Source organism: Dictyostelium discoideum (assembly GCF_000004695.1).
Source record: "Dictyostelium discoideum AX4 chromosome 2 chromosome, whole genome shotgun sequence".
In the NCBI taxonomy this organism is placed as follows: domain Eukaryota; phylum Evosea; class Eumycetozoa; order Dictyosteliales; family Dictyosteliaceae; genus Dictyostelium; species Dictyostelium discoideum.
Window position 1 is genome coordinate 279344 of NC_007088.5, and position 26468 is coordinate 305811.

The following is a 26468-nucleotide window of genomic DNA, read 5'->3' on the forward strand; positions in this document are numbered from 1 at the left end:
TCCATGTGTTTTTATTTTTTTTTGTTTTTTTATTTTTTTTTTTTTTAAGTTTTAAATATTTTCATTTTTTTAACTCATTAGTCAGCTCACTCTTACAAATAATTATGTCAACAAATAAAAAATTTAAAAAATATAATAATAAAATATTTCAAGATGTTATTGATTTTGAAATTTTAAGATCTATAATCAATTATTTATTAACCAGCAACACAAATAAAAAAAATAATAATAATAATTACAACACTAGTAATCAATATAAAATTAATAAATTTTATTTAAATGGAAATGAAATATTAAATTATACATTAGTTTCAAAAAAGTGGTATAATTTTATATCATTAACAATATCAAATAATATTATTAATAATAAATTATTTGAACATTGGTTAAAAATTAATTATAATAATAATAATAATTATAATATTATTAATAATAAATCATTTGATAATTGGTTAAAAATTTATAATAATAATAATAATAAATCATTTATTGAAAACTATAATAATCGAAATCAATATGATAAAAATAATTTATTTTTAAAAAGTGCTAAACAAAATAAAATTAGCCAATTTAAAATTAGTTTCAATAAAGAGTTTTCAATTATAAAAATCAAAGAATCAATAATTAATGATTATTTTAAATTCAATTTATTTTTAGATTATATTACAATTGATGATTTTAAAGAAATTAAAAAGAAATTTGAAAATAATCAATTACTTTATAATAGAATTGTAATTGATATTAATATTGGAAATGGTTATGATGATTATAGTTCAAACCAAAGTGATATTATATTTAAAATACATGAATATATATCAAATGAAAATTTAGAGACTATATCAAATTTATTTAAAATATTAGAATTAAATTATGTTTATTTGGAAATTGGGGATTATATTCCAAAATCCCCTGAAAAGGGCAAAAGTAATAATAAGAAATGTACCGAAATGTATTTTAAAAGTTTATCAGTTGATGGTTTATATGAGAACGAAGAAACAGTAAAGATATTCAAAATTTTCAAAGGTAAAAATGTAATATTTCATGGTCCAACACATGCCGACTCACCATTATTTGACCCAGATAATTCAGGTCAACAAGTTGAATCATTTAAAGTACAAACTGATTTATTCGGATCTTTTGTTGAAGCACGTCATCTAATCAAAAGTAATCAATTTGAAAATTTACATTCAATTTCAATAAAAATTAATTCATTTCAAATATTATCAAATATATCTGAAGAAATGGGATCTTATAGATTCTATAATAATCATAATTATAAAAATGATCCACCAGATTCGAAAAATATGAAATCAGAATTAAATCAAATGATTAACTCATTCATTACAAGTAAATCTTTAAAGAATTTAAAAATAACAGCCAATAATACTACACACTATTCAATTGAATATGATGCTTGCTATATTGGAGGTGATCATGAAACTTTTGCAAATAAAATAAATGAAAATATAGAATCATATTCAAATTCATTTAAACCATTATTTTCAGAATTAAATACATCAATTGAAAGAATTGAATTAAATTGTTGTGGTTTATTAAATATCAATACATTTTCAAATTTATTAAATAATAAATCAATTAAATATCTATATTTATACGGTGATAGTGATTTCATTGTTTACTCATCAAAACAAAATGGTGGTAATAGTGGTGGTGGTGATGGTGTATTACATAAAGAATCTATTTCAATTAATCAGTATTTATTTGATAATATATTTACATCACCATTAACATCAATTAGACATTATAGAATTAAATTCAAAGAATCAAATCAATTAAAATTAATATTTAATTTAATATTTAATAATATTTTTAAATTACAATTGTATTCATTAATATTTAAAATTTATAAAAACGAATTAGTTGGTGAATTTGTTAAAGAATTTAAAAATTTAATAAATAATATTTCAACACAACAAGATCAACAACAAAAATTAAATAACATATATTTAAAAGAAATTAAAATAAAAATTGAAGATGATAAATATATTCAAGAATTAAATAATATTAAAAATCCATATTTCACAACAGTAATAAAGAAATTACCAAAAAGGTTGTGTACACTTAAAAGATAAAAAATAAAACATCAAAAAAACTGGTGATTATGGTAGTGGTGGAAGTGGTAGTGGTAATAGTGGTGGTGATGGTGTATTACATAAAGAACCTATTTCAATTAATCAATATTTATTTGAAAATATATTTACATCTCAATAAACATCAATTAGACATTATAAAATTAAATTCAAAAATTCAAAACAATTAAAATTAATATTTAATTTAATATTAAATAATATTTTTAAATTACAATTATATTCATTAATATTTGAATTCTATGAAAAAGAATTAATTGGCGAATTTGATAAAGAATTTAAAAATTTAATAAATAATATTTCAACACAACAACAACAAAAATCAAATAACATAAATCTAAAAGAAATTAAAATTAAAATTAAAATTAAAATTAGACATAATGAATTAATTCAAAAATTAAATAATATTAATAATCCATATTTCAAAACAGTGATAAAGAAAATAGCTTTTAATGATGGTCGTGCACCGGAGAAAAAAACCTAAGAAATTTTACTATTTTGTGAGAAATTAAACTACCGCAAAAACTCATATTTTAAGAAACGATATTATAATTTAATAAAATTTTTAACAAACTAATATCAATTTCTAATTAATAATTAATCACACTTTATTATTAAATTATCATAAAATAATAAAAGAATCTGGCCATAATAAAAATATATTTTAATAAATTAAAAATTGATAAAATCTAATATTATTTAATTAAAATTACATTGGTCCATCAACTTCCATGCTGCATCATCAAACTGCTCCATAAACAACAATAAACAGCAACCAATCAAATAATAATAATAATAATAATAATAATAATAATAATAAAGATTTAAATTTAGGAACAATTCACAAAAGTCATACTAATTATACCTTGTGATGTGAGGATTAAATTGAGTTTGTGCTTGAATTGATTGATCATGCAGAGTTTCTGAGCGGTTTGTCTGGTTGGTTCCAGATGTTCCAACACACCCTTTGATTTATATGTTGTTGATTTATATATTTGTTTGAGTGTGACACATTTGAAGGTTTAAAAAAAAAAAAAAAAAAAATTAAAAAAAAAAAAAATTTTTATTATTTATTTTTTTTAAACCATGACCAAATTTTTTTTTTTTTTTTTTTTTTGTGTTTATTTTAATAATTTATTTGTTTTTAAATTTGTTTGAAATAGAAAAAGAATGAAACTTTAAAATTAAAAAAAAAATATGGAGATATTTGTGATGGTACCATTAAATTTCAAAAAAAAAAAAAAATTAAAAAAAATTTAAAAAAAAAAAATTGAAAAAATGAGCCATCCAAAATATCTGATTATTTTATTATTTTTTTTTTTTTTTTTTTTTTTTTTTTTTTTTTTTTTTGAAATTTAATTTTTTTTTTTAATTTTTTTATTAAAAAAAAAAAAAAAAAAAATCTAGCATTAGTCAGACTCACTCTTTATAATTTAGACTAATAATAATGTCAACAAATAAAAAAATAAAAACAGATAATAATAATAAAAAATTACAAGATATTATTGATTTTGAAATTTTAAAATCTATAATTAATTATTTATTAATCAACAAAAAAAATAATAATAATAATAATAATACTAGTAATCAATATAAAATTAATAAATTTTATTTTAATATAAATGAAATATTAAATTATATATTAGTTTCAAAAAAGTGGTATAATTTTATATCATTAACAATATCAAATAATATTATTAATAATAAATCATTTGAACATTGTTTAAAAATTAATTATAATAATAATAATAAATCATTTATTGAAAATTATAATAATCAAAATCAATATGATAAAAATTATTTAATTTTTAAAAACAAAGATAATAACCAATATAAAATTAGTTTTAATAAAGAGTTTACAATTATAAAAATCAAAGAATCAATAATTGAAGATTATTTTAAATTCAATTTATTTTTACATAAGTTTGAATTTGAAGATTTTAAAGAAATTAAAAATAAATTTGAAAATAATCAATTACTTTATAATAGAATTGTAGTTAATGTTGATACTGATTATATGTGTGAAGATGATACTTTATTAAGAATACAGAAATATATATCAAATGAGAATCCAGAAATCATATCAAATTTATTTAAAATATTAGAATTAAATTTTGGTTTTTGGTTGGAAAATGGTTATCGTCCAGATTCTGAAGAGGATGAGGAGGAGGGGGAGGATGATGATGATGATACTGATGATAAAGGTAATAAGAAATGTACCACTGAATTATATTTAAATAATATATCAATTGATGGTTTTTGTATAGATGATGGTGAAGATAATGAAACAGTAAAGATATTCAAAATTTTAAAAGGTAGAAATTTAATTTATAGGGGATCTGATGTTGAAAGTGATAGTCCGACACATGTCAATTATTCAGCATTATTTGATCCAGACAATTCAGGCCAACAAGTTGAATCAATTAAAGTAAAAAATGAGTCTGATAATGAAGAATTTGTTGAAGCACGTCATTTAATCAAAGTTCATCAATTTGAAAATTTACATTCAATTACAATACCAATTAATTCATTTCAAATATTATCAAACTTATCTGAAGAAATGGGATTTTATTCGTTATATCGTAATAATGCAGATTCAGGTAATTCAGAAAATATGAAATCAGAATTAAATCAAATGATCAATTCATTAATTACATGTAAATCTTTAAAGAATTTAAATTTATCATGTGCAAAATATATAAGCTTTAGTTTTGATGATTTTTCTCGTTTTGATCAAATTTTTGCTAATCAAATAAATGAAACTATAGAATCATATTCAAATTCCTTTAAACCATTATTTTCAGAATTAAATACATCAATTGAAAGAATTGAATTTGATTGTATGGGTTTATTAAATATCAATACATTTTCAAATTTATTAAATAATAAATCAATTAAATATTTATATTTGTATGGTAATAGTGATTTCATTGTTTACTCATCAAAACAAACTGGTGATAATGGTGGTGGTGGTGATGATGATATTAATGAATTACATAAAGAACTTATTTCAACTAATCAATATTTATTTGATAATATATTTTCATCACCATTAACATCAATTAGACATTATAAAATTAAATTCATAGAATCAAAACAAATAAAATTCATATTTAATTTAATATTAAATAATATTTTTAAATTACAATTATATTCATTAATATTCGAATTCAATGAAAACGAAATAGTTGGTGAATTTGTTAAAGAGTATAAAGATTTAATAAATAATATTTCAACACAACAAAAACAAGAACAAAAATCAAATAACATAAATTTAAAAGAAATTAAAATTAAAATTAAAGATGATAAATATATTCAAGAATTAAATAATATTAATAATCCATATTTCTCAACAGTAATAAAGAAAATGGCTTGATTAAGGTTATTTATAAAAAAAAAAAAAAATAAAAAAAAAAATAAAAAAACTTATATTTTTTAAATTTATAATTTTTTTTTTTTTCATTTTATGTGGACCTATCTTTTTCCAAAAACTAATTATGTTTTTTTTTTTTTTTTAATACATTAACATAAATTTTTTTTTTTTTCACACAATAACACACATTTTTTGAAATTAATTTTTGATATTTTTTTTTTTTTACCAAAAAAAAAAAATATTAAATTAAATTTTTTTTTTTTTTTATTTTTTTATTTTAATACAGGTCAACCAATTGGCAAACTAAAAAAAAAAAAAAATTTAACATTAGTTAGACTCACTCTTAATAATTTTAATAAATAATAATGTTAACAAATAAACAAATAAAAACAGATAACAATAAAATATTTCAAGATATTATTGATTTTGAAATATTAAAATCAATAATCAATTATTTATTAATTAGCAAAAATTATAATAATAATAATAATAATAATAATAATAATAATAATAATAATACTAGTAATCAATATAAAATTAGTAAATTTTATTTAAATAGAAATGAAATATTAAATTATATATTAGTTTCAAAAAAGTGGTATAATTTTTTATCATTAACAATATCAAATAATTTTATTAATAATAAATCATTTGAACATTGGTTAAACATTGATAAAAATAATAATAAATCATTTATTGAAAATTATAATAATCAAAATCAATATGATAAAAATAATTTAATTTATAAAAACAAAGATAATAAACAAAATAAAATTAGTTATAATAAGGAATTTTCAATTATAAAAATCAAAGAATCAATAATCAATGATTATTTTAAATTCAATTTATTTTTAAATAGTATTACAGTTGATGAATTTACAGAAATTAAAAATAAATTTGAAAATAATCAATTACTTTATAATAGAATTATAGTTAATCTAGAAACTAGTTATGATGCGGATGTTACTCTATTTATAATACATGAATATCTCTCAAATGAAAACTCAGAAATCATATCAAATTTATTTAAAATATTAGAATTAAATTATAATTTTTTGTTGCCTGGAGGTAATAGTCCAAATTTAGAAGAGGAGGAGGATGATACTGATGATGAAGGTAATAATGAAGGTACTGAATTATATTTTAATAATTTATCAATTTCTAGTTATAATGAAAATGTAGTTGAAGATAGAGAAACAGTAATGATATTTAAAATTTTTAAAGGCAAAAATTTAATTTATAAAAGATCTCAAGTTGATTATGATTATCCAACACATATGAATTATTCAGAATTATTTGATCCAGATAATTCTGGTCAACAAGTTGAATCGATTAAAGTAATAATTGAAACTGATGGTAATGGAGAGTCTGTTGAAGCACGTCATTTAATCAAAGTTAATCAATTTGAAAATTTACATTCAATTACAATACCAATTTATTCATTTCAAATATTATCAAACTTATCTGAAGAAATAGGATTTTTTGTGTTCTATCGTAATAATGCAGAATTTGGTAATTCAGGTACTTCAGAAAATATGAAATCAGAATTAATTCAAATGATTAATTCATTCGTTACAAGTAAATCTTTAAAGAATTTAAATATATCATCAGTAAATTCAAACTACTCAATTAGTTATAAAGATTATGCTAGTTATGATGGTGATCATGAAATTTTGGCTAATAATATAAATGAAAATATAGAATCATTTTCAAATTGTTTTAAACCATTATTTTCAGAATTAAATACATCAATTGAAAGAATTGGATTTGATTGTTGTGGTTTATTAAAAATCAATACATTTTCAAATTTATTAAATAATAAATCAATTAAATATTTATATTTAAATAATTGTGATTTCATTGTTCACTCACCAAAACCAATTGATAGTGATTTACATAAAGAACCAATTTCAATTAATAAATATTTATTTGATAATATATTTTCATCACCATTAACATCAATTAGACATTATAAAATTAATATCAAAAAATTGAAACAATTAAAATTCATATTTAATTTAATATTAAATAATATTTTTAAATTACAATTATATTCATTAATATTCGAATTCAGTCAAAACGAATTAATTGGTGAATTTTTTAAAGAACTTAAAAATTTAATAAATAATATTTCAACACAGCAACAACAACAACAACAACAACAAAAAATATCAAATAACATAAATTTAAAAGAAATTAAAATTAAAATTAAAGATGATGAACACATTCAAGAATTAAATAATATTAATAATCCATATTTTGCAACAGTGATAAAGAAAATAGCTTGATTATGGTTATGTTTATTAGAAAAAAAAACCAAAGTACTTAAATAGCTCAAAAACCAAACATTTCAGAAATTCTTATTTTAGAAAAAAAAAAAAATAAAAAAAAAAAAGAATAAAAAAAAAAATAAAAAAAAGGATATATGTATTTATAGATCTTAATTATACAAATAATAAAATTATCTTATTTTAATACCTATTTTTTTTTTGATAATCCGAAAAAAAAATAAGAGTTCTATTATTTTATTTTTTTTTTTTTTTTTTTTTTTTTTTAGTTTCGAGAAACTAAATGTGGAAGTGAATCTGTGTCTTCTTATTTAACGATTATTGATAAAGAGTGAGTACATGCATTTGAAGTTTTACCACCACCACCACTACTACTTGATTTACCTCCAGTAGTTAAAGTTTTACCACCACGGCCACTACTTGATTTACCGTCAGTAGTTGATGCTGAATGGAAAGTTGATGGATGTGGACCAGTAGTGGTTGATGATGTAGTATGAGTAGTTGAAGATTGAATAGATACCAAATGATGAGAGTGCGCTATTAATTTGAACAATGTAATTGAAAACTACTAAAACAAAGTAAGTTGAATCTCAGGTAAGTGGCATAATAGTTTGAACGTGGTGGTATTGTGTAAAGAAAATCGTTGACATAGTAACCTTTTTCTTTTCTTCTTTTTCTTCTTTTTCTTCTTTTTCTTTGGTGTACACAGGGTCATAGGTTCCCCGTCATTTTTTGAAAATGGGGCCTATCCCCTTAAAATAAAAAACTATATGCTAAAATTTATCTCTTTTTATATCCAATGTTGATTTAATATTATCTACGAAATGCTTATCTAACCAATAGATACCTGCTTTTTCATTTCTAATTGTACCAAGATTAAATTGAGTCAGTGAAATGTTTTGAATTGTACCTAATGAATCTTTATTATTATTATTATCTCTATTAAAATAAAAATAAATTAAAAAAAAAAAATGAAAAAAAAAATGAAAAAAAAAAAAATGAAAAAAAAAAAAAATTAAAAAAAAAAGGGTTTTTTTTTTTTTTATTTTAATTATTTTAAAGTAATTTCATTGTTTACTCATCAAAACCTATTGATAATAGTAAAGGTCTTGGTGGTGGTGGTGGTGGTCGATTACATAAAGAACCTATTTTAATTTATTAATATTTATTTGATAATATTTTCATCACCATTAACATCAATTAGATATTATAAAATTTAATATCTATAGTCCAAAACTATTAATAATCCATATTTCACAATAATATTATGAAAAAATAAAAATTAATTATTATCCAAAAAAAAAAAAAAAAAAAATTTAACATTGGTCAAACCCACTCTTTATAATTTAAACAAATAATAATGTCAACAAGTAAAAAAATTAAAACAGATAATAATAATAAAATATTTCAAGATGTTATTGATTTTGAAATTTTAAAATCTATTATCAATTATTTATTAATCAGTAAAAAAAATAATAAAAATAATAATACTATTAATCAATATAAAATTAGTAAATTTTATTTAAATAGAAATGAAATATTAAATTATATATTAGTTTCAAAAAAGTGGTATAATTTTATATCATTAACAATATCAAATAATATTATTAATAATAAATCATTTGAACATTGGTTAGAAATTAATTATAATAAAAATAAATCATTTACTGAAAATTATAATAATCAAAATCAATATGATAAAAATAATTTAGTTTTTTATAGTAAAGATGATGGTGAATTCTATGTACATAAACATAATAATATTAGTTTTAATAAAGAGTTTTCAATTATAAAAATCAAAGAATCAATAATCAATGATTATCTCAAAAACAATTTATTTTTAGATAAAATTACAATTGATGATTTTAAAGAAATTAAAAATAAATTTGAAAATAATCAATTACTTTATAATAGAATTGTAGTTAATTTTTGTCGTAATAATGATGATACACAAATGACAACATATAAATATGGTGAAGTTCATTATTTTAAAGATCAATATAAAATTTTATTTAAAATACATGAATATGTATCAAATGAAAATTCAGAAACCATATCAAATTTATTTAAAGTGTTAGAATTAAATCATGATTTTGAGTTGGATAAAATTTATAATCCAAAATCTGAAAAGGATAATAAAGGTAATAAGAAACCTACTACTGAATTATATTTAAATAGTTTATCAATTGTTGGTTATGATTGGAGTAAAGATGAGGATGATGATGAAGAAACAGTAAAGATATTCAAAATTTTCAAAGGTAAGAATTTAATTTATGATGGTTCCGATATTCAGCATGAAATTTCAACACATGTCAATTATTCAGCATTATTTGACCCAGATAACTCAGGTCAACAAGTTGAATCAATTAAAGTAAAAAGTGAACGTGGTAATGATGAGTATGTCGAAGCACGTCATTTAATTAAAATTAATCAATTTGAAAATTTACATTCAATTACAATACCAATTAATTCATTTCAAATATTATCAAACTTATCCGATGATAAAATGGTATTTTATCAGTTTCATAGATATGATACAGATCCAGACAATTCAGATAATATGAAATCAGAATTAAATCAAATGATCAATTCACTCATCACATGTAAATCTTTAAAGAATTTAAAAATACTATGTGTAAATTCAAAAAACTATTCAATTGATTTTGAAAGATTGGTTGGTGGTGATAAAGTTTCGCCTTATGAAATAAATAAAACTATAGAATCATTTTCAAATTCATTTAAACCATTATTTTCAGAATTAAATTCATCAATTGAAAGAATTGAATTTGATTGTATGGGTTTATTAAATATCAATACATTTTCAAATTTATTAAATAATAAATCAATTAAATATTTATATTTATATGATGATAGTGATTTCTTTGTTTACTCTTCAAAAGCAAGTGATAATGGTGGTGGTAATGAATTACATAAAGAACCTATTTCAATTAATCAATATTTACTTGAGAATATTTTTTCATCACCATTAACATCAATCAGGCATTATAGAATTTGTTTCAGAGAATCAAAACAATTAAAATTCATATTTAATTTAATATTAAATAATATTTTTAAATTACATTTATATTCATTAATATTTGAATTCTGTGAAAACGAAATAGTTGGTGAATTTGTTAAAGAATATAAAAATTTAATAAATAATATTTCAACACAACAACAACAACAAGAAGAACAACAAAAATCAAACAACATCAATTTAAAAGAAATTAAAATTAAAATTATAACTCCATTTGAATATGAAGAATATATTCAAGAATTGAATAATATTAATAATCCATATTTCGCAACAGTAATAAAGAAAATAATTACTGATTGTTAGAAAATAAAAAATAAAAAATAAAAAAAAAAACAAAAAAAAATATTTCTAATATTAATACATGTATGCATAGAGTTTTTATTCTAACATTCAATTTTTGTTTTTGGCGAAGTGTTAAATTAAAATACTTATAGGCTATCTCTTTGATGAAAGGAATTGTTATCCTTCTCTTGCCAAGTTTGTTTTAATTATAATACTATTGGAATGTGAAGATAGTGATAAATTATTATATGGTAGCAGTGATTTTGGAATATGGAGATGATGGTGATAATAAAGATTTTTGGTTGAAAAAGATGGTGAAACTTTGTGAAGTTGTTGATAGATCTTTTAAACCTAAACTTTGCATATTGGAATAGCTGATGTTATTGAACAAAATACATTACCTCTAAAACCAAATAATTATGTTTGAACCACCAAATAAACTAGTTCCAAAGCTTGAAATTGTAAATAATAGACCACCAATTGGTTGAGTTGAATCACATAGAAATCCACCATAGTAGTTGTTGATTGATGAGCCATGAGTAAATTGGTAGATGCCAATTCGAAGATGCTCCACTAGGTGATTATTGTATTGAAGCGAACAATTCCCAAGTGATACATATCAAGCAGTTAATACATCATCAGATTCACCATTCTCTTCAGACAATTCAATTGTTAAATCATGTTTCAGGAACATTAGATTATCAAAACTTAGGTTTATCAACATTCTATGAAATTGGTACCATTGTTTGGATTGATTCAAATAACAATGATAAATTCGAACAACCACGTGATTGTCCCATGCCAAAATTATCATATTAATTTCAGCAGCCATATTAATTTTGGCATGGGACTTATGTCTGCCAAAATTACCGTATTAATTTCAGCATGTACATAGCAGCCAAAATTAATAAGGTAATTTTGGCATAGAAAAAAAAAAAAGTCAAAGTCATTTAATTAATAATCATCTCAAATATAAACAAAATTTTAGTACTAAAATTATTATTATTATTTTTATTATAATAATTATAATAAAAAAAAAAAAAAAAAAATTTCATATTATTTTATTTATATCTTTTATTTATTTTTATCTTTTTATTTTTATTATTAATTTTATAATTTATTTTCATTTCTTTTTTTTAGTTGATGTATATTTTTTTATTATTCATTTATGTCTACGTTCTAATAAAAAAAATATACACAAAAAAAAAAAAAATTAAAAATAAAAAAAAAAATAAATTGAAGGCACTCATATACTGTCTTCCCAAATAACATGTTTTTCAATGTTTTTATACAAATCAGAATTATTTTAAAATAAATTTATGGGATTCTTTTTTTTGTTAATCAAGCAAAATAACGCAGGTATCTCAATCAGTCACTTTTCTAAATATTAATTTTTTATTATTAAATCATTATATAATTAAATTAATTAAAATAATTAAAAAAAAAATAAAAAATAAAAAAAAAAAAAAAAAAAAAAAAAAAAAAAATAGAATGAAATGGAATAAAATAAATTAAAAAAAAGAAATACAGAAATTAAAGAAACTTATTTCGAAATTGTTTAAACAATCATACAGTTTAAAATTAAATAAATTGTTTTAAACCACCACTTTTTTTGAACACATGAAAATAAATAAGAAATAAAAATAAAAAGATAAAAAAAGATTTGTTTTTATTTTTTTTTATTTTATAATTATTCTTGTCGTCAGTATTGTTACTATTAATTAATCCCATGAGTTTTTTATTATTATTATTTTTAATTCTTTTATATTTGAGATGATTATTATTAATTAAATGACTTTGAGTTTTTTTTTTTATTTTTCTATGCCCAAAATTACCATATTAATTTCAGCCTAAAATAGGTGGTCTGTGCATGCCAAAATTAATATGGCTGCTGAAATTAATATGGTAATTCTAGCAGACATAAGTCCCATGCCAAAATTATCATATTAATTTCAGCAGCCATATTAATTTTGGCATGGGACACGTGATATCGGAAAATCACATGCATCAATTACATTAACCAACAATGGCAATGGTGAAACATCAACAATTCCAACAGATGTTGATGGAGCAGTAGTGGTTGATGATTACAAATTTTTATCCGTTAATTGTGGTTATAAAGTGTTTTTAATTTCAAATATTATATATAAAAAAAATAAAATTTTAAAAAAAACCAATTTGTAAAATACATTATAAAAAACAAATAATAATTATGTAACTATATGTAAAATAAACTTTTCAAATAAATAATATTAAAAATTATAGAAAGAAATTTTTAAGTTATCAATTTTCATTATTTTTTTTTTTACTGAATTTGGTGTACACAGGATCATAGGTTCCCCCGTCATTTTTTGAAAATGGGGCACATCCCCTTAAAATAAAAAACTAAATGCTAAAAGTTATCTATTTTTATATCTAATTTCGAATTAATATTATCGAGGAAATCTGTGAATGCTAATCTAACCAACAGATACCTGCTTTTTCATTTCTATCAACATTGAATCTACTACAGATATTGATATTATTATTATTTAATTTTTGTGAAAGAAATGTCACGGAGGTGAACCTGTTTCTTCTTATTTGATTCTATACTTCTTAGTTGATAAAGAGTGTGGACCTGTAGTTTAAGTTAGTAGGTAGTGGTGGTAAAACTTGATGGCATCGTGTAAAGGATGATACAGTATGAGTGGTTGTTGATGCAGAACGAGTTGAAGCCTTTGTCAAAGTTGTGTATATCAAATGATGCGAATACTCTATTAGTTTGAACGATGCTATTGTAAACTACTAAATCAGTGTAAGCTGTACATTTGGTAAGTGGCGTAATAATTGAACTTTGTGACATTGTGTAAAAGAGATCGTTGACATAGTGACCTTGTGGTGTGAGGGTTCATTTGATTTTGTATAGAGCAAAGCCATACTAATAATACATTGTGGTGTGAGGGTCAATTGAGTTGGAAATTAATTTGTTTTATTATCGAACCTGATGCTTTCTACTATTAACACTACTTCTGGATTTAGTGTGATACCTATCCACTTTTACTATTACAATTACATGAAGTTCATGATAATTTTAGGTTTTTTGATTTTGCTGATGGATATTGATGATCTTCTTCTTTGGTGAACACAGGATCATAGGTTCCCCGTCATTTTTTGAAAATGGGGCCCATCCCCTTAAAATAAAACCATATGCTAAAATTTATCCCTTTTTACATCCAATGTTGAATTAATTATCGAGGAAATAGGTGACCTGCTTTTCATTTCTATCTTCTGCTATGTATCAAAATTGTACCAAGATTAAATTGATCACTTGGGTTTCTATTGTTGTTTGGTGCTGACAGAAACCATTAAATCAGATTGTTGATCCGTTTTATCTCTTCTTTACCACCACCAATACTTGATTTGCCGCAAGTAGTTTATGGTGCACCATGAGTAGCTGATGGAACAGTAGTGGTTGATGATGCAAAATGAGAAGTTAATGGACCAATAGAAGTTGATGGTGTTGCATGAGTAGTTGATGGACCAGTGGAAGTTGATGATGTAACATGAGTAGTTGGTGAATCAATGGAAGTTGATGATACAGTATGAGTATTTGATGGACCAGTGGAAGTTGATGATGTAACATGAGTAGTTGATCTACTACTACCACTACTACCACTACAACTACTGCTACTATTAATACTAATACTAATACTATTACTAATACTAATACTAATACTAATACTAATACTAATACTAATACTAATTCTACTATCTTTACTATTCATTCCAATTGGTGTTATCATCTGAAGTTGAATTAATTTTTATCACTTTTAAAACCGAATTCTCGACGTCTCCAAGAATATAAGAACAATAATTCAATATTGTTACATTATGTTGTTGAAACATTTACACCTCTACCCCGTGCATATGTATCATTATTATTTGATATTGCAATTGAATGATTAACAATTAAAATGAAAACCAAAAAAAAAAAAAAAATTGGAAATTGGTAATGTTTCTACTGTAAAAAAAAAAATTAAAAAAAAAAATTAAAAAAAAAAAAAATAAAAAAAAAAATAAATAATTTTAGAAGCTATTATTATTTATTTATTTATTTATGTATTTATTTTTTTTTTATTTTTTTTATATATTTATCTTTTTAATTATTTTTTTGACAAATAATTGAGAATGAAAACTAGAATTATTACCAATCTAATTTATTTCTTAATTTTTTTTTTTTTTGATTTTTCTTTTTTTTTTGATATTTTTCAAAAATTTTTTTTTAAAATATATAAATGAGATATTTTAAAACATATCATTTATCAGACACTCTTTATAATTTAAACAAATAATAATGTCAACAAATAAAAAAATAAAAACAGATAATAATAATAAAATATTTCAAGATATTATTGATTTTGAAATTTTAAAATCTATAATCGATTATTTATTAACCAGCAAAAAAAATAAAAATAATAATAATATTAATAATAATCAATATATAATTAAAAAATTTTATTTATATAGAGATGAAATATTAAATTATATATTAGTTTCAAAAAAGTGGTATAATTTTATATCATTTACAATATCAAATAATATTATTAATAATAAACTATTTGAACATTGGTTAAAAACTAATTTTAGTAATAATTCATTTATTGAAAATTATAATAATCAAAATCAATATGATAAAAATAATTTAATTTATAATAACATAGAAGATAAACAATATAAAATTAGTTTTAATAAAGAATTTTCAATTATAAAAATCAAAGAATCAATAATCAATGATTATTTTAAATTCAATTTATTTTTAGATCATTTTACGATTGACGATGATTTTAAAGAAATTAAAAATAAATTTGAAAAAAATCAATTACTTTATCATAGAATTGTAGTTAGTGTTGATACTGATAATTATGGGTTTCCTAGTGATATTTTATTTACAATACATGAATATGTATCAAATGAAAATTCAGAAATCATATCAAATTTATTTAAAATATTAGAATTAAATTTTGATTTTTGGTTGGATTACGGATATTGTCCACGTTCTGAAGAGGAGGATGATGAAGGTAATAAAAAATGTAGAGAAATATATTTAAATAATTTATCAATTGCTGGTTATAATAGAGAAGTAGGTGAAGATGAAGAAACATTAAAGATATTCAAAATTTTCAAAAGTAAAAATATAATTTATGATGGATCCAATATTGATGAAAGTGATACTCCAACACATATCGATTATTCAACATTATTCGATCCAGATAATTCAGGTCAACAAGTTGAATCAATTAAAGTAAAAAATGAATATGGTAATGAAGCACGTCATTTAATCAAACTTAATCAATTTAAAAATTTACATTCAATTACAATACCAATTAATTCATTTCAAATATTATCAAACTTATCTGAAGAAATGGGATTTTGTAAGTTATATCGTACGATATATTCAGGTGATTCAGATAATATGAAATCAGAATTAAATCAAATGATTAATTCATTCATTACAAATAAATCTTTAAAGTATTTAAATATATCATCTGTAAATTCAATATACACTCTTCCAATTAAAAATTATGATGGAGGTTATCATGAAATTTTTTTTAATAAAATAAATAAAACTATAGAATCATATTCAAATTCATTTAAACCATTATTTTCAGAATTAAATACATCGATTGAAAGAATTGAATTTGATTGTATGGGTTTATTAAATAATAAATCAATTAAATATTTATATTTATATGATAGTGATTTCATTGTTTATTCATCAAAACAAAAAGGTAATGTTAGTGGTATTCGATTACATAAAGAACATATTTCAATTAATCAATATTTATTTGATAATATATTTTCATCACCATTAACATCAATTAGACATTATAAAATTAAATTCATAGAATTAAATCAAATCAAATTCTTATTTAATTTAATATTAAATAATATTTTTAAATTACAATTATATTCATTAATATTTGAATTCAATGATAGCGAATTAATTGGTGAATTTGTTAAAGAATTTAAAAACTTAATAAATAATATTTCAACACAAGAACAACAAAAATCAAATAACATAAATTTAAAAGAAATTAAGATTAAAATTCAAGATGTTAATATTGATAAATATATTCAAGAATTAAATAATATTAACAATCCATATTTTACAACAATAATAAAGAAAAAAGCTAATAATGATGATTAAAAAAAATTATCTATATCTAAATTATTCATTTTTCATCCAACTATTTATTTTTTTTTTATTTTTTTTTTTTCAAGTTTTATTTGGATAAAATTAAATAAAATATTTTTTTTATTTATTTTTTTTTTTTTAGTTTCAAACTGTCACACCTGAATAAAAAAAATAAATGAAAAAACCCTCCCTCTTTATAATTTTTACAAATAATAATAATATCAACAAATTAAACAGACAATTATAATTTACAAAAAAAAAAAAAAAAAAAAAAAAAAATGGAAAAAAGAAAACATTTTTTTTTTTTAATTATTTCTAATTATTTTTAGAATTTAAACACTTTTATACACCTTATTATATTTTAAAATTTAAATTATTTAAAATGAGTGAATTAGGGGCAAAAAACGAAAAAAAAAAAAGAATTTCTTGCATAAAAAATATCTTTCTCAAATTTTTTTTTTTTTTTTTTATTTTATTTCATTTTTATTTTTATTTTATTTTTTATTTTATTTCATTTTATTTTTTTTTCCCAAAAAAAACCTTGTTTGAACCAAACAAATACTGTAACACACAAAAAAAAAAAATTGTAAACATCTTTAATGGGTGCGACCATAAATAATTTTTTTTTTTTTTTTTTTTTTTTTTTTTTTTTTTTTTTTTTTTTTGTTTGGGACAGTATTTGTTCGTTTCACAAAAAAAACAATTGAAAAAATCTTTCATGGCACTAAAAAAAGATTTTTAAAAAAAAAAAAAATGGATAAAATTTTAAAAAAACGATATCCATTTTGAATAATTTAAAAAAAAAATAGGATGTATAAAGATAATCAAAAAAGAAACTTTTTATCCAAAAATGGATAAAGGTAAAATACTAAAAATTAAAATATATATATTAAAAAAAAAAATTAAATATATTTTTTTTATATATTTATTTTTTTTTTTTTTTTTTTTTTTTCTAAAAATTTAACAAAATAAACATTTTTTCAAAAAAAAAAAAAAAAAAAAAAAAAAAATTACCTCATTATTCTCGCGCACTCTTTATAATTTAAAAAAATAATAATGTCAACAAATAAAAAAATAAAAACAGATAATAATAAAAAAATATTTCAAGATATTATTGATTTTGAAATTTTAAGATCAATAATTAATTATTTATTAATCAGCAAAAAAAATAAAAATAATAATAATAATACTAGTAATCAATATAAAATTAATAAATTTTATTTAAATAGAGATGAAATATTAAATTATATATTAGTTTCAAAAAAGTGGTATAATTTTATATCATTAACAATATCAAATAGTATTATTAATAATAAATTATTTGAACATTGGTTAAAAATTAATTATAATAATAAATCATTTATTGAAAATTTTAATAATCAAAATCAATATGATAAAAATAATTTAATTTCTAAAAACAAAAAATATAAACAAAATAAAATTAGTTTTAATAAAGAGTTTTCAATTATAAAAATCAAAGAATCAATAATCAATGATTATTTTAAATTCAATTTTTTTTTAGATTATATTACAATTGATGATTTTAAAGAAATTAAAAATAAATTTGAAAATAATCAATTACTTTATAATAGAATTGTAGTTAATGGTAGTTATGAAGGGGAAGTTTTATTTGGAATACATGAATATTTATCAAATGAAAATTCAGGAGTTATTTTAAATTTATTTAAAATATTAGAATTAAATCATGCTTTTAATTTATATTATAAACCAAAATCTGAAGAGAAGGATGAGGAGGATGGTCATGATGATAAAGGTAATAAGAAATGTACTGAAATATATTTAAATAGTTTATCAGTTTTTGGTTTTGATGAAGGTGAGGGTGAAGTTCAAACATTAAAGATATTCAAAGTTTTCAAAGGTAAAAATTTAGTTTATGATGGATCTGAAGAAGATCCTGATTTTCAAACACATATCAATTACTCTGCATTATTTGATCCAGATAGCTCAGGTCAACAAGTTGAATCGATTCAAGTACAAAATAAATATGATAATGAAGAGTCAGTCGAAGCACGTCATTTAATCAAAGTTAATCAATTTAAAAATTTACATTCAATTATAATACCAATTAATTCATTTCAAATATTATCAAACTTATCTAAAGAAATGGGATTTATTAGTTCCCATGGTTATGAAGAATATTCAGGAAATTCAGAAAATATGAAATCAGAATTAAATCAAATGATCAATTCAATCGTTACAAGTAAATCTTTAAAGAATTTAAAAATAACATCTGTAAATTCAATATATTATCCAATTGATTACAAAGCTTTTTATGATGGTGATCTTGAAACCCTTACTAATAAAGTAAATGAAACTATAGAATCATTTTCAAATTCATTTAAACCATTATTTTCAGAATTAAATACATCAATTGAAAGAATTGAATTTGATTGTATGGGTTTATTAAATATCAATACATTTTCAAATTTATTAAATAATAAATCAATTAAATATTTATATTTATATAATAGTGATTTCATTGTTTTTTCACCTAAAAAAAGAGGTGGTCCATTTCATAGAGAACCTATTTCAATTAATCAATATTTATTTGATAATATATTTTCATCACCATTAACATCAATTAGACATTATAAAATTAAATTCATAAAATCAAATGAATTAAAATTCATATTTAATTTAATATTAAATAATATTTTTAAATTACAATTATATTCATTAATATTTGAATTCAATGAAAACGAATTAATTGGTGAATTTTTTAAAGAATATAAAAATTTAAAAAATAATATTTCAACACAACAACAAAAATCAAATAACATAAATTTAAAAGAAATTAAAATTAAAATTAAAGATGATGAATATATTCAAGAATTAAATAATATTAATATTCCATATTTCACCACAACATTAATAAAGAAAATAACCTAAAATTTAGGTGGTGTAATAGTTGAACGTGATGACATCGTGTAAAGGGGATCGTTGGCATAATAACCTACTAAATTTGGTGAACACAGGATCATAGGTTTACTATAAACAAACATATAAAGAAATAAAAGATAAAAATAAAATGATATAAGATTTTTTTTTTTTTTTTTTTTTTTATTATTATTATTATTGTAATAAAAAAAAAATAATAATTTTAGTACTAAAATTTTTTTAGTAATTTTAGTAACAGTTAATTAATCCCATGAGTTTCTATTTGTTTATATTTGAGATGATTATTAATTAAATGACTTTGACTTTTTTCTTTTTTCTATGCCAAAATTACCATATTAATTTCAGCATATACATAGCTGCCAATGTGGTGTTCAATTCATTCTAGATAATTTAAATAGTAACTATTATTAACTATTTCTTTATTACTGTTGTGAAATATGGAATATTAATATTATTTATTTCTTGAATATATTCATTATCATTAGTTTCAATTTTAATTTCTTTTAAAGTAATGTTATTTGATTTTTGTTGTTGTTGTTGTTGTTGTTGTTGTTGTTGTTGTTGTTGTTGTTGTTGTTGTTGTTGTTGTTGTTGTTGTTGTATTGAAATATTATTTATTAAATTTTTAAATTCTTTAACAAAATCACAAACTAATTCGTTTTTATTGAATTCAAATATTAATGAATATAATTGTAATTTAAAAATATTATTTAATATTAAATTAAATATGAATTTTAATTGATTTAATTCATTCAATTTAATTTTATAATGTCTAATTGATGTTAATGGTGATGAAAATATATTATCAAATAAATATTGATTAATTGAAATAGGTTCTTGATGTAATTCATTACCGCTATAACTTGGTTTTGAAGAGTAAACAATGAAATCACTACCATATAAATATAAATATTTAATTGATTTATTATTTAATAAATTTGAAAATGTATTGATATTTAATAAACCACAACAATCAAATTCAATTCTTTCAATTGATGTATTTAATTCTGAAAATAATGGTTTAAATGAATTTGAAAATGATTCTATAGTTTCGTTTATTTTATTAGCAAAAATTTCATGATCAGCTCCCTTACAATCACGATAATATAAACCTTCATAATCAATTGGAGAATATTTTGAACTTACTGATGAGATATTTAAATTCTTTAAAGATTTACTTGTAATAAATGAATTGATCATTTGATTTAATTCTGTATTAATATTTTCAGAGTTACCCGATTCTGATTTACTATTATAAAATCTAATAAATCCCATATCCTCAGATAAGTTTGATAATATTTGAAAAGAGCTAATTGGTATTGTAATTGAATGTAAATTTTCAAATTGATTAACTTTGGCTAAATGGAGAGGTTCAACAAATTCATCATTATCAGGTTCAATTTGTACTTTAATTGATTCAACTTGTTGACCTGAATTATCTGGATCAAATAATGCTGAATAATTGACATGTGTAGGCATATCACTACAAGTATCAGATCCATCATAAAATATATTTCTACCTTTGAAAATTTTGAATATCTTTACTGTTTCTTCATCATTACCTACTTCTCCATCAAAACCTGCAATTGATAAATTATTTAAATATAATTCAGTACATTTCTTACCACCTTTATCAGTATCATGATCACCTTCCTCCTCTTCAGAGTTTGGGCTATAACCATTATCCAAACAAAAATCAATATTTAATTCTAATATTTTAAATAATTTTGATATGACTTCTGAATTTTCATTTGATACATATTCATGTATTCTAAATAAAGTTGTTTTATTATTATTACTATCATAATCAGCATCAACATTAACTACAATTCTATTATAAAGTAATTGATTATTTTCAAATTTATTTTTAATTTCTTTAAAATCATCAATTGTAATCTTATATAAAAATAAATTGATTTTAAAATAATCATTGATTATTGATTCTTTGATTTTTATAATTGAAAACTCTTTATTAAAACTAATTTTATTTTGTTGATAATTATAATCTTCATCTTTAAAAATTAAATTATTTTTATCATATTGATTTTGATTATTATAATTTTCAATAAATGATTTATTTTTATTATTATAATTAATTTTTAACCAATGTTCAAATAATTTATTATCAATAATATTATTTGATATTGTTAATGATATAAAATTATACCACTTTTTTGAAACTAATATATAATTTAATATTTCATTTCTATAAAAATAAAATTTATTAATTTTATATATATTAATAGTATTATTATTTAAATTATTATTTTTATTTTTATTTTTTTTGCTAGTTAATAAATAGTTGATTATAGATTTTAAAATTTCAAAATCAATAATATCTTGAAATATTTTATTGTTATTATTTGTTTTTATTTTTTTACTTGTTGACATTATTATTTGTTAACATGATATGTTAAGAGTGAGTTTGAATTTTTAAAGTGTTTGAAAAAAAAAAAAGTAAAAAAAAAAAGAAAAAAAAAAAAAAAGTTGTGATTAGAGATGCTGGAAATGAAAAAAAAATAAAAAAAAAAAAAAAAAAAAATTTGGCAAAAAAAAAAAAAAATTGTTTTTTTTTATTTTTTTTATTTTTTTTAAAAACAAGTTTAAACGATCCATCTTCTAATGGTAAAATGATGGGATCATTTAATTTTAATCTCTGAGTGCCGAAGAATTCCAATGGAGTATGAAGATGTTCAGTTGGTTCTATAGTTTTGTTTATAAATAAAAAAAGAGAGAATTTAATTAATTAATTAAAAATAATAATAATAATAATAATAGTTTACCTTGGTAAGCTTTACTCAAATCATGTAGTTTTTGTTTCTTTAGTGGTGACTTTCTTTTGAGGCTAGAGTTGGATTTTGAATCTTCATCTGACTCCGATTCTGATGGATCTGAATATTCTTCCTCATTGTCATTTGGGTTTGGTAATTGTGGTTGTGGTGGTGTTATTGTTGGTATTGTCTGTGCAGTAGATGCAGAAGGGACTTGAACGGTGATTGTGTGACTTTTTAAATCTGATGAAATTTTCTTTATCCTTTGGGTTAACGCAGTTTTGGTTCTTTTTTGTTGGAAATTAATATTTAAATTATTGAGAATATCGTCGGCAACCAAAGAAGGTTTTTTTAATAATTCGCTTTTAATATAATTATCTTCAGCTGGAGACCAATTTGAAGTTTTGGGCATTCTTTAAATATAAAAATAAAATTCTTTTTTTAAAAAAAAAAAAAAAAAAAAAAAAAAAAAATTAAAAAAAAAAGAAGTTTTGTCAAAATACTCTCCATTAGTTTTTTCAAAAAAAAAAAAATGCACATTTTTTTTAAAAAAAATTACAGTAACAATAAATTACTATAAGCTGCTCGTAATATTTTACGAGGGCAGCACCAAAAAAAAAGTCCAGTAACTTTTACACTAAAAAAAAAAGATTGATGGTATTAAAATTTATTCAGTCATAGACACCACATTATTTAATATTCAAAAACCAACTGATTTTCAAGATGTTTATTATTCACCAAAACACAAAAAACATGGCATCAAATTGGAAGTTGTATGCAACGTTTCAGATGGAAAAATCATTTGGGTATCAAATGGTGAAAAAAAAAAAAAAAAAAAAAAAAAAAAAAAAAAAAAAAAAAAAAAAAAAAAAAAAAAAAAAAAAATTAAGAAACTAATTTTTTTTTTTAATTTTAGAATTTTATGGTGGGTCTGAACACGATATTACTATTTCAAGACATTCAGGTTTGGTTGATGGTGAATTTAATTTAGAGGAAGATGAAAAAATTTTGGCTTTCTATTAATTAATAGAAACACTTTATCGATTATAAATAAAAATATTAAAATAACTAAAGATAAAAATGAAAATTTATAAAAAAAATTTAAATAATCATAAATAAAAGATAAAAATAAAAAGATATAAAAAAGATTTTTTTTTTTTTTTTTTTTTTTTTATAATTATTCTTGTCATCAGTATTGTTACTATAATTAATCCATGAGTTTTTTAATTATTGAATTTATATTTGAGAGATTATTATTTAAATGACTAAGAATTTTTTATTTTTTTTTTACTTACTATCATTATAATCAGTAGCAGTATAGTTTATTGGGTCATCTAGCATTGATTTTAATCTATTATTATCTAATTTTCCTTCAAAATTTTCAATTTCTTGAATTGTTGTCGGAACTGATTCTAAAGATACTTTTAATAATATTATTGAAGTTGAAACTTGTTCTTTTTCTTTTTCTTTTTCTGATTCAGTTAATATCTTTAATTTTATTATTAATTTACAAGTGGTAATTAATCTTTTTAATGTTGATCTTTCATTAACCTGATATATAGTTTTGAGGTTTTTAATTATTAGATCAATTGTTAATTTACTATTATTACAACTACTACTATTATTATTATTATTATTATCATTACCAATGTTATTTAAATAACATAATAATCCTTTAAAAATATTATCATTTTTTGGAATTTCATCTAACTCGATTGATTTCTCACCAAAATCAGTGTTATTTAATGATGTTTCTAATGATGTTGATGATGGTGAGTTTGATTTTTTTAATTCTAAATTCTTTGATTGTATTATTGCAGTTGATACATAAATTGGTGAAGAGTAATAATACCTTTGAATTTTGAAAAAGTTTCTATTAAATTTGAAATCATTTTTAATTATTTCAAATAATTTCTTTAAATAAATTAAAATTAAATCTTTACGCCAACTAGATTGATCAGACTCTTTACGCCAACAAGTTTCACCAAATTCTAAATATCTACAATTTCTATAAGCTTTTTCTTTTAAAATACTAATTTGATTTGAATCTATTAGTTTAGTTATTGACGATACTGAATCGTAACTAAATGAATATTGGTTATACATAAATGAGAATATCTTTTTATAAATTGCTTTATTTCTAAACAATTTCCAAAATAATATTTCAATTGGTTCTATATTATCTGTAATTGTTAATTTTATTGAATGAATTAGTATTTTCTTTTCGTTCATGTTCTTCTTCATATTCTCTTTTTCTTTTTTTTTACAATTTTAATCCTTTCAATTATTTCTTGTTTATTTAAGTGATTTATTTCTATACAATATGATTTTGCAATTTCTTTAATTGATTTTAAATTCTTTTTCTCTAATTCACAATTATTATCATTATCTTTATCATCTTATTAATTAAAGATGACAAAAATAATTTAAATATATAAATTATTTTTCATTGTTGTGGTGGTGGGGGAAATTAAAAAATAAAAAAAAAAAAATATAAAAAAATATAAAAAAAAATATAAAAAAAAAAATAAAAAAAAAAAAAAACAAATAAAAAACATTTTTATGGTGAAACGGATTTTATTTAGTTTTTTTTTTTTTTTTTTTTTTTTTCTATTTTATTTTTTTTTTTTACTATTTTATTAAATATTTATATTTAAAAAAAAAAAAAAAAAAAACATATAAAAAACATTTTGTAACACTTAAAAAAAAAAAAAAAAAAAAAAAAATTCAGCGACTCTATTATGGTTTTAAAAAAAAAATGGTAAGTCATAAATATTCACTTAAAATAAACAAAAGTTTTACAATCTTTATTATGATATACTAATATTAATTTTAGAAAAAAAAAAAAAAAAAAAAAAATTTTAGTTTAGATTAAAAAATTTTAAAAATAAAGGAATTAAATGTTATTGAAAATTAAATAAAATTAAATTTATTTATTTATTTATTTATTTATTTATTTGTTTATTTATTTTTTATTTATTTAATGGAATTCCGTTTATATATTTTTTTTTAATGAAATTTCATTAATTTTTTTTCAATGAAATTTCAAACAAAGAAATAAGCAAATATATATTATTTGTTTATTTCTTTGTTTGAAATTTCGTTGAACATTATTTTTAAACGAATTCAAATGACTACATAACCCCTGTAAGCGGTTAGTATCCCCTTGTAATCCTTACAACCAGTGTAGCCCACAAATCCGGCCATTCGTCTTACAGGCCTATTAGCCGCTTACAGGGGTTACGTAGTCATTTTGCTCGTTGGGGGTGTAATTAATATTTATTTATATTTTTATTATGGGCTAATTCTTTTTTTATTATTTAATGATAATTTTATATTAAAATATGATATATTATTAATTAATATTAATTTGTTAAAAATTTTATTATATTATAATCTCTTTATAAAAAGTGAGAAATTATGTGTCATAAAATATCTAATAAAATAATGAATTTTCTAAAATTTTTTTTTCCAGCGAATAATAAAAAAAAAAAAACTGTTTTTGTTAACAATGG

At 19.9% G+C, this 26468-nt stretch overlaps 15 protein-coding genes across 15 annotated transcripts; 7 read left to right on the top strand and 8 right to left on the bottom strand.

Moving 5' to 3' along the window:
• Positions 1 to 104: 104 nt before the first annotated feature.
• DDB_G0271406 (hypothetical protein) lies at positions 105 to 2093 on the top strand (the record flags this gene model as incomplete). The annotated part of the gene is made up of 1 exon (XM_640633.1): positions 105 to 2093. The coding sequence occupies one exon, from the start codon at positions 105 to 107 to the stop codon at positions 2091 to 2093; it is 1989 nt and encodes a 662-aa protein (XP_645725.1).
• A 1462-nt stretch (positions 2094 to 3555) lies between these two features.
• Positions 3556 to 5484, top strand: DDB_G0271408 (hypothetical protein; the record flags this gene model as incomplete). Its single annotated transcript, XM_640634.1, has 1 exon — positions 3556 to 5484. One exon carries the CDS (start codon positions 3556 to 3558, stop codon positions 5482 to 5484), a length of 1929 nt encoding a protein of 642 aa, XP_645726.1.
• A 362-nt stretch (positions 5485 to 5846) lies between these two features.
• Positions 5847 to 7769, top strand: DDB_G0271216 (hypothetical protein; the record flags this gene model as incomplete). Its single annotated transcript, XM_640635.1, has 1 exon — positions 5847 to 7769. The coding sequence occupies one exon, from the start codon at positions 5847 to 5849 to the stop codon at positions 7767 to 7769; it is 1923 nt and encodes a 640-aa protein (XP_645727.1).
• A 307-nt stretch (positions 7770 to 8076) lies between these two features.
• On the bottom strand, positions 8077 to 8851 carry DDB_G0271410 (hypothetical protein; the record flags this gene model as incomplete). The annotated part of the gene is made up of 3 exons (XM_640636.1): positions 8077 to 8334; positions 8591 to 8706; positions 8848 to 8851. 3 exons carry the CDS (start codon positions 8849 to 8851, stop codon positions 8077 to 8079), a joined length of 378 nt encoding a protein of 125 aa, XP_645728.1.
• Positions 8852 to 9129: 278 nt separating this feature from the next.
• Positions 9130 to 11109, top strand: DDB_G0271214 (hypothetical protein; the record flags this gene model as incomplete). Its single annotated transcript, XM_640637.1, has 1 exon — positions 9130 to 11109. One exon carries the CDS (start codon positions 9130 to 9132, stop codon positions 11107 to 11109), a length of 1980 nt encoding a protein of 659 aa, XP_645729.1.
• Positions 11110 to 11332: 223 nt separating this feature from the next.
• On the bottom strand, positions 11333 to 11452 carry DDB_G0271212 (hypothetical protein; the record flags this gene model as incomplete). Its single annotated transcript, XM_640638.1, has 1 exon — positions 11333 to 11452. One exon carries the CDS (start codon positions 11450 to 11452, stop codon positions 11333 to 11335), a length of 120 nt encoding a protein of 39 aa, XP_645730.1.
• A 53-nt stretch (positions 11453 to 11505) lies between these two features.
• On the bottom strand, positions 11506 to 11625 carry DDB_G0271210 (hypothetical protein; the record flags this gene model as incomplete). Its single annotated transcript, XM_640639.1, has 1 exon — positions 11506 to 11625. The coding sequence occupies one exon, from the start codon at positions 11623 to 11625 to the stop codon at positions 11506 to 11508; it is 120 nt and encodes a 39-aa protein (XP_645731.1).
• Positions 11626 to 11707: 82 nt separating this feature from the next.
• Positions 11708 to 11920, bottom strand: DDB_G0271208 (hypothetical protein; the record flags this gene model as incomplete). Its single annotated transcript, XM_640640.1, has 1 exon — positions 11708 to 11920. The coding sequence occupies one exon, from the start codon at positions 11918 to 11920 to the stop codon at positions 11708 to 11710; it is 213 nt and encodes a 70-aa protein (XP_645732.1).
• A 1622-nt stretch (positions 11921 to 13542) lies between these two features.
• On the bottom strand, positions 13543 to 13930 carry DDB_G0271206 (hypothetical protein; the record flags this gene model as incomplete). Its single annotated transcript, XM_640641.1, has 2 exons — positions 13543 to 13594; positions 13794 to 13930. The coding sequence occupies 2 exons, from the start codon at positions 13928 to 13930 to the stop codon at positions 13543 to 13545; spliced, it is 189 nt and encodes a 62-aa protein (XP_645733.1).
• Positions 13931 to 14501: 571 nt separating this feature from the next.
• DDB_G0271204 (hypothetical protein) lies at positions 14502 to 14852 on the bottom strand (the record flags this gene model as incomplete). Its single annotated transcript, XM_640642.1, has 1 exon — positions 14502 to 14852. One exon carries the CDS (start codon positions 14850 to 14852, stop codon positions 14502 to 14504), a length of 351 nt encoding a protein of 116 aa, XP_645734.1.
• A 569-nt stretch (positions 14853 to 15421) lies between these two features.
• Positions 15422 to 17275, top strand: DDB_G0271412 (hypothetical protein; the record flags this gene model as incomplete). The annotated part of the gene is made up of 1 exon (XM_640643.1): positions 15422 to 17275. One exon carries the CDS (start codon positions 15422 to 15424, stop codon positions 17273 to 17275), a length of 1854 nt encoding a protein of 617 aa, XP_645735.1.
• Positions 17276 to 18319: 1044 nt separating this feature from the next.
• Positions 18320 to 20173, top strand: DDB_G0271202 (hypothetical protein; the record flags this gene model as incomplete). The annotated part of the gene is made up of 3 exons (XM_640644.1): positions 18320 to 18455; positions 18495 to 18531; positions 18565 to 20173. The coding sequence occupies 3 exons, from the start codon at positions 18320 to 18322 to the stop codon at positions 20171 to 20173; spliced, it is 1782 nt and encodes a 593-aa protein (XP_645736.1).
• A 420-nt stretch (positions 20174 to 20593) lies between these two features.
• On the bottom strand, positions 20594 to 23365 carry DDB_G0271200 (hypothetical protein; the record flags this gene model as incomplete). The annotated part of the gene is made up of 3 exons (XM_640645.1): positions 20594 to 22469; positions 22792 to 22885; positions 22966 to 23365. The coding sequence occupies 3 exons, from the start codon at positions 23363 to 23365 to the stop codon at positions 20594 to 20596; spliced, it is 2370 nt and encodes a 789-aa protein (XP_645737.1).
• A 363-nt stretch (positions 23366 to 23728) lies between these two features.
• DDB_G0271198 (hypothetical protein) lies at positions 23729 to 23976 on the top strand (the record flags this gene model as incomplete). The annotated part of the gene is made up of 2 exons (XM_640646.1): positions 23729 to 23759; positions 23870 to 23976. 2 exons carry the CDS (start codon positions 23729 to 23731, stop codon positions 23974 to 23976), a joined length of 138 nt encoding a protein of 45 aa, XP_645738.1.
• A 264-nt stretch (positions 23977 to 24240) lies between these two features.
• Positions 24241 to 25197, bottom strand: DDB_G0271414 (hypothetical protein; the record flags this gene model as incomplete). The annotated part of the gene is made up of 1 exon (XM_640647.1): positions 24241 to 25197. One exon carries the CDS (start codon positions 25195 to 25197, stop codon positions 24241 to 24243), a length of 957 nt encoding a protein of 318 aa, XP_645739.1.
• Between the last annotated feature and the right edge of the window lie 1271 nt (positions 25198 to 26468).